Raw genomic sequence first — 7,819 nt, forward strand, 5'->3', positions numbered from 1 at the left:
TGTCAAGGTATTTACTCATTGAAAAATCTTATCAAGCGTCTTGATCTATCTCTATAGATCTTAATGCCCAATATGTAAGCAGCTTCACCGAGGTCTTTCACTGAAAAAATCCTTTCAAACTCTCCTTTATGCTATCCAGAAATTCTATATCATTTCCAATCAACAATATGGCATCCACATATAGTATTACAAATGCTACAGAGCTCCCACTCACTTTCTTGTAAATACAGGCTTCACCGCAAGTCTGTATAACACCATATGCTTTGATCACACTATCAAAGCGTTTATTCCAACTCCGAGAGGCTTGCACCAGTCCATAAATGGATCACTGGAGCTTGCACACTTTGTTAGCACCCTTTGGATCGACAAAACCTTCTGGTTACATCATATACAACTCTTCTTCCATAAATCCATTAAGAATGCAGTTTTGACATCCATCTGCCTGATTTCATGAAATATGGCAACTGCTAACATGATTCGGATGGATTTAAGCATCGCTACAGTTGATAAAATCTCATTGTAGTCAACACCTTGAACTTGTCGAAAACCATTTATGACAAGTCGAGCTTTGTAGATAGTAACACTACTATCAGTGTCCATCTTCCTCTTAAAGATCCATTTATTTTCTATGGCTTGCTGATCATCGAGCAAGTCCACCAAAGTCCACACTTTGTTCTCATACATGGATCCCATCTCAGATTTCATGGCCTCAAGCCATTTCGTGGAATCTGGGCTCATCATTGCTTCCTCATAGTTCGTAGGTTCATCATGGTCTAATAACATGACTTCCAGAATAGGATTACCGTACCACTTTGGTGCGGATTGTACTCTGGAAGTCCTACGAGGTTCGGTAATAACTTGATCTGATGTTTCATGATCATCATCATTATCTTCCTCACTAATTGGTGTAGGAATCACTGGAACTGATTTCTGTGATGAACTACTTTCCAATTCAGGAGAAGGTACAATTACCTCATCAAGTTCTACTTTCCTCCCACTGACTTATTTCGAAAGAAACTCCTTCTCTAGAGAGGATCCATTCTTAGCATCGAATATCTTGCCTTCGGATCTTGTGATAGAAGGTGTACCCAAAAGTTTCCTTTGGGTGTTCTATGAAGACTCACTTCTCCGATTTGGATCGAGCTTATCAGGTTGAAGCTTTTTCACATAAGCATCGCAGCCCAAACTTTAAGAAACGACAACTTGGTTTCTTGCCAAACCACAGTGCATAAGGCGTCGTCTCAACGGATTTTGGTGGTGCCCTATTTAATGTGAATGTAGTTGTCTCTAATGCATAATCCCAAAATGATAGTGGTAAACCGGTAAGAGACATCATAGCTCGCACCATATCCAATAAATTGTGGCTACGACATTCGGACACACCATTATGATGTGGTGTTCCAGGTGGCGTAAGCTGTAAAACTATTCCACATTGTTTTACATGAAGGCCAAACTCATAACTCAAATATTCTCCTCCATGATCAGATCGTAGAAACTTTTATTTTCTTGTTACGATGATTCTCCACTTCACTCTAAAATTCTTTAAACTTTCAAATGTTTCAGACTTATGCTTCAATAAGTTGATATAACCATATCTGCTCAAATCATCTGTGAAGGTAAGAAAATAAAGATACCCGCCACGAGTATCAATACTCATTGGACCACACATCAGTATGTATTATTTCCAATAAGTCACTACCTCAGTCCATCATTTCGGAGAACGGAGTTTTAGTCATCTTGCCCATAAGGCATGGTTCGAAAGTATCAAATGATTCATAATCAAGTGATTCCAAAAGTCCATCTTTATGGAGTTCCTTCATGCGCTTTACACCAATATGACCCAAACGGCAGTGCCACAAATAAGTTGCACTATCATTATCAACTTTTCATCTTTTGGCATCAATATTATGAATATGTGTATTACCACGATCGAGATTCAATAAACCATCAACATTGGGTGTATGACCCTAGAAGGTTTTATTCATGTAAATAGAATAACAATTATTCTCTATCTTAAATGAATAACCATATTGCAATAAACATGATCTAATCATATTCATGCTCAACGCAAACACTAAATAACTTTTATTTCGGTTCAACACTAATCCCGAAAGTATAGGGAGTGTGCAATGATGATCATATCAATCTTGGAACCACTTCCAACATACATCGTCTCTCATTCTTAACTAGTCTCTATTTATTCTGTAACTCCCGTTTTGAGTTACTAATCTTAGCAACCGAACAAGTATCGAATACCCAGGGGCTATTGTGAATACTAGCAAGGTACACATCAATAACCTGTATATAAAATATACTTTTGTTCACTTTGCCATCCCTCTTTTCCACCAAATATTTGGGGTAGTTCCGCTTCCAGTGACCATTTCCTTTGCAGTAGAAGCACTCAGTTTTAGGCTTAGGTCTAGCTTTGGGTTTCTTCACGGGAGTGACAACTTGCTTACAATTCTATTTGAAGTTCCCTTTCTTTCCCTTTGCCATTTTTCTGGAAACTAGTGGTCTTGTCAATCAACACTTGATACTTTTCTTGATTTCTACCTTCGTCGATTTCAGCATCACTAAGAGCTCGGGAATCGTTTTCGTCATCTCTTGCATATTATAGTTCATCATGAAGTTCCAGTAACTTGGTGATGGCTACTAGAGAACTTTGTCAATCACTATCTTATCTGGAAGATTAACTCCCACTTGATTCAAGTGATTGTAGTACCAAGACATTCTGAGCACATGCTCACTGGTTGAGCAATTGTCCTCCATCTTTTAGGCAAAGTACTTGTCAGAGGTCTTATACCTTTTGACACGGGCATGAGTCTGAAATACCAATTTCAGCTCTTGGAACATCTCATATGCTCAATGACGTTTCAAAAACGTTTTTGAAGTCCCGATTCTAAGCCGTAAAGCATGGTGCACTAAACTATCAAGTAGTCATCATATTGAGCTAGCCAAACGTTCATAACGTATGCATCTGCTCCTGCAATAGGTCTGTCACCTAGCGGTGCATTTAAGGACATAATTCTTCTGTGCATCAATGAGGATACACCTCAGATCACGGACCCAGTCCGCATCATTGCTACTATCATCTTTCAAATTAGTTTTCTCTAGGGACATATAAAAACATAAGGAAGCTATAATGCGAGCTATTGATCTACAACATAATTTGCAAAATACTATCAGGACTAAGTTCAAGATAAAGTATAGTTCAATTAATCATATTACTTAAGAACTCCCACTTAGATAGACATCCCTCTAGTCATCTAAATGATCATGTGATCAATATCAACTAAACCATGTCGGATCATCACGTGAGATGGAGTAGTTTTCAATGGTGAACATCTCTATGTTGATCATATCTACTATATGATTCACGCTCGAACTCGGTCTCCATCATTCTGAGGCCATATTTGCATATGCTAGGCTCGTCAAGTTTAACCCGAGTATTCTGCGTGTGCAAAACTGGCTTGCACCCGTTATATGTGAACGTAGAGCTTATCACACCCGATCATCACATGGTTTCTCGGCATGACGAACTGTAGCAACGATGCATACTCAGGAAGAACACTTATACCTTGAAATTTAGTAAGGGATCATCTTATAATGCTACCGCCGTACTAAGCAAAATAAAATGCATAAAAGATAAACATCACATGCAATCAAAATATGTGACATGATATGGCCATCATCATCTTGTGCCTTTGATCTCCATCTCCAAAGCATCGTCATGATCTCCATCGTCACCGACTTGACAGGTTGATCTCCATCGTAGCGTCATTGTCGTCTCGCCAACTATCGCTACCTTATAGTGATAAAGTAAAGCAATTACATAGCGATTGCATTTCATACAATAAAGCGGGTTTGTAGCACTGGGTGCTCCACACCCCTATATGAGCATTAAATTTAAAACAATACCGAGAAATTTGAAAAAAAAATCTAAGATTTTGGGATATCAAACCTGGATTCACAATCTACTCCCATGTGACATTTCATGAAAAAATACCAAGAAATGTATTCATGGCAAAAAGGACAAAAATTCTATGTATAGAAAAAACTGTTTGGATGGATTTTTGTTTGGACAATATTTCCTTCCCGTGGATATGTTTCGTGGCATTTTTGAACGAAATTTCGCACGGGAGTAGATCGAGAGCCCAGGTTTGACATCCCCAAATTTAAAAAAAAAATAATTTTTGGGGGTACTTTTTACGTTTAATATTCGTATAGGGGTATGGAGCACCCAAGAGCTCTTGTGTATTTTCAGGGCATGAACCATTTTTCTAGTGGCAGAACAAAGACTTTTCTAGTGGCTGAGAGTTACAAAGGCTTCAAAACATAAGCGGGATATGTTGTTGCAGCTCAAGTTCTGAATACCTATCTGATTTTAGTTGTAAAAATATTCCCAAATGATAAGTGCCACAAGTGTGGCGCGAAGTAACACTGCCCTGACATTTTTACAACTAAAACTGCCATCCGAGAAAAACGAAACACAAAAACAACTGAAACTTGTCATCCAAACAGAAATTTGCCATGCTTCACAACTAAAGTTACCATCCCGGGTAACTAAAGTTGCCATCAAAAAATGTCAGGACGAAATTGCTTCATGCCACACGTGTGACACTTGCAGACTCCAAAATCTTTGGATAAAGCGAGTAACATGCTAGACAGAAGTTGATAACCAAAACATGAACAATAGGAAAGCATCAAGACATTTTGCATACTGTTTCATAACCAAAACAGAAATATGAAGTCAGAAGTTGATACAGATATAATGCAAATAGTCAGATGTTGATACACATACGATACAAATAGTCAGAAGTCGATACACATAGTGCACAAATGCATCCAGAGTTACACAAACCACATGCCAGAGGCACACGAATATAGTTGGGCAAAGGATATCATAGTACATAACATCCATGACAAGAACAATCAAACATGTCCTTCAAAGAGGATATCCATCTTGTTCTGAACAAGTCGGGACCAAGCAATAGTAATTTCAACCTCAGATGCACCAATTAGACATTTACCTTTTTCTATGTTGCAATGTTTGGGACTGAAATTGACAGGATATTGCTGGATATCACCAGACTCTGTGTAGACTTGAATGACAAATTTCAGGATTTCTTCCAGTTCTACAGAAACAACATGCCTTGACAGATCAAGATAACCATCTGAGCCCCTTGGCATTTCTCCACCATCAGAATCAACCAACACAACTTGCCTGGACAGGGGATCTGTAGCACTGTTAGTAGCCATGACCTTATCATCCTGAGGTGTCGAGGAGCAAATAACCCTGCCTCCATAATCAAAGGGCCATGGCCCCCCTTCAACAACACGGACACCCAAAATAGTAGCCTGGACAGTTTCCGTAAGTCGCTCGAGGCTGAACTCAACTGTGCAAAGGCAGTTGGTAAAGACAAAGGAATCTAAACCTCCCTGATAACCACCAGAGTAAGTGAGGCGACGGCTGATCAATGCTCTGTCCAGAGACCTTGTTGTGCCCTTTACTTTCAGTTGGACTTCTAAGTCAACTTCGTCAAGAGCCACAATCGCACGAGACGGGCCAGTCAAGCACAAAAAAGGATGCTGCATGGATCATAGTCATCATTATATTCAAACAAGAAGAACAAATGAACAAGGACGCATGCAGCAAGAAAATATGTATGAAAATAAAGAGAAAAACAGAACACAGTACATACCTCTAGTGTTAGTTTTTGGCAGTCTTCCCTTGGCCGAAAGTAAAGAAGGTTGCGGTTGTAATCCACAGCGTCTCGGGCAGCGACAATGCCATAAACATAGAGTGGCCATTTCAAGTGTTCATCTCTTAAGCCAATTCTGATGGAGTAGATCTGCAAGGTGCTCCCAGTGATAGCATTGCCTGGGATGATTCCAGGTGTACAATGTGTGAAGTGCATAGGACTCAATGTGGCTGCAGCACCAAAATAATCCATGTGTTAAAAATATTCTACATAAATTACTTTAACAGAGAAGGAAGGAATAAGCAGGAATTGATTCAAGGATGTTTATGTTACTTACTCATGTCTTCATAGTTACCACACCATCCACATGCATATTCCCAGCCTTCACGGGCATTAGCGAACAACCTGTCCTCCATCTCCATTTCCTCCTTGGCTGATTTTGTGATATCTGTCTCAACCTCTGCCTCAGCCACCTCATCCTGTTCCTCCTTTTCTTCAGGCTGATATGAGAGTGAAAGGTGAGTCATTCTGTAGCAGCTCGGTGTGTTGTTATCATCCTGCTCGAGGGCCTCGACCAAGCGGGCTTCCATCACCTGAGCCTCCTCGCGAAACTTGGCAGACATTGCTAATTGCTCCTGGGTCATTTCCTCATCCTCATCCTCATCGTCCGATTCAAACATGTTGAAATCTTCAAGCAGCTCCATGGTTCCACCCATCCCCTTTTTATTTGTCTGTTTATCAGCACATTGGGTGCTGGATTTGCCATTGTCCATAGTCAGACCACTCATCTCCACAGAGTCCTCCTTGGTCCTCTGGTTATCTAGAGAGTGGTAAGGAACCTGTTCATCACCTTTGACAGACTCACAGAATATAACCTTGCAGATCTGCATTAATCTGGACGTTTTCTCGCCCAAATCTGAGACCATGTGAGAGGAGATAATGGGGGCACTGGTTTTGTTCGGGGTAGATGCCATAGACGCCAACTCGTCACACAAAGCATCAGTCTGCTGCATGATATGAGTGAATTGGCAGTTAAGGCGCTCCTCCTCATCCTCACCACCGGAGGGCACACATACCTGCTGGGAATTGGATTTGAATCTGGAGGCTGGTTTGATTTTTCCTGACTCGATCTCCTTCTGGTCGCCCCGCTCGGCGACTGAACTGACCTGGGAGCTGACACTCTGCGTATCGGTATTGGACTGACCAATGTTTCCCTGATCAGCCATTTTGGGCCTCTTCGGCGATGAGACCTCCGGGGGAACCAAGGGTTTGCTGTCCCTCGCCAACTTCTGCGATGCCAGTTCGCTGTTCAGCGAAGTGATCATGCTCACGATCTCAGGGCCGCACGAAAGAACATCGGACTGCTTCTCGCTGAGCAAGTTCAGCAGGGACGCGATCTTCATCTTCAGGATCTCTGGCTGCGTCGTCTCTTCCGTCGCCATCTCACCAGGCGCCCTCTCCTCGCCTCCCTCAACAACACCGGCCATCGATCTCTCTTATGTGGGGTATAAGAGTGCCAGCCAGGCTTTGCGTCTCGTATAATCGCCGCCGCCGCCGCCGTCTAGGTGTTTTTTTTAGAATCGCCTAGGGTTTCTAAGAACGAGCGGGCAGCCGGGGACGGATGCTTAGGCTTATATCCAATCGCACGCTCCTAGATCCGCGGGATCCTATTTGACGCCCGCAGGCGTCAAAAGGATGAGCCTTCGCTGAAGAGAGTCACCACTTGGGCCGGCCCACGTACGGATTTTGGTTTCGCTGCTGTTTGCTTGTTTCTTCGGGGTTTTTTTTCGTTTTTGGCTTGCAGGGTTTTCACTCTTGTGGCTGGTTTTCAGTTGTTTTGTTCCGATTTTTTTAGTTCCTTTTTTCTATTCATTTTTCTTTCTTTTACGTTTTCTTTTTATTTTCTGTTTCTGTTCTTCTTCTCTTTATTGCGTATTATATAAAAAGGTCACCGCATATTACAAAAATCTTCATCGTATTAAGAAAATGTGCATAATATATTATGAAATAGTTCACCTTGCATTATAAAAATGTTCATCATGTATTAAAGAAATGTTCATTGTATATTATTAAATTGTTCAACATATATTAGAAAATATTCATTGTGTATTTCAATT

General features: G+C 41.1%; 1 protein-coding gene across 1 annotated transcript; it reads right to left on the bottom strand.

Annotated features, from left to right (window-relative positions):
• Positions 1-4,769: 4,769 nt before the first annotated feature.
• Positions 4,770-7,323, bottom strand: LOC123044412 (uncharacterized). The gene is made up of 3 exons (XM_044467141.1): positions 6,040-7,323; positions 5,703-5,932; positions 4,770-5,589 (listed from the first exon to the last, which is right to left on the bottom strand). Exons 1-3 carry the CDS (start codon positions 7,187-7,189, stop codon positions 4,933-4,935), a joined length of 2,037 nt encoding a protein of 678 aa, XP_044323076.1. The 5' UTR covers positions 7,190-7,323; the 3' UTR covers positions 4,770-4,932.
• Positions 7,324-7,819: the final 496 nt, after the last annotated feature.

Source organism: Triticum aestivum, chromosome 2B (genome assembly GCF_018294505.1).
Source record: "Triticum aestivum cultivar Chinese Spring chromosome 2B, IWGSC CS RefSeq v2.1, whole genome shotgun sequence".
In the NCBI taxonomy this organism is placed as follows: Eukaryota; Viridiplantae; Streptophyta; class Magnoliopsida; order Poales; family Poaceae; genus Triticum; species Triticum aestivum.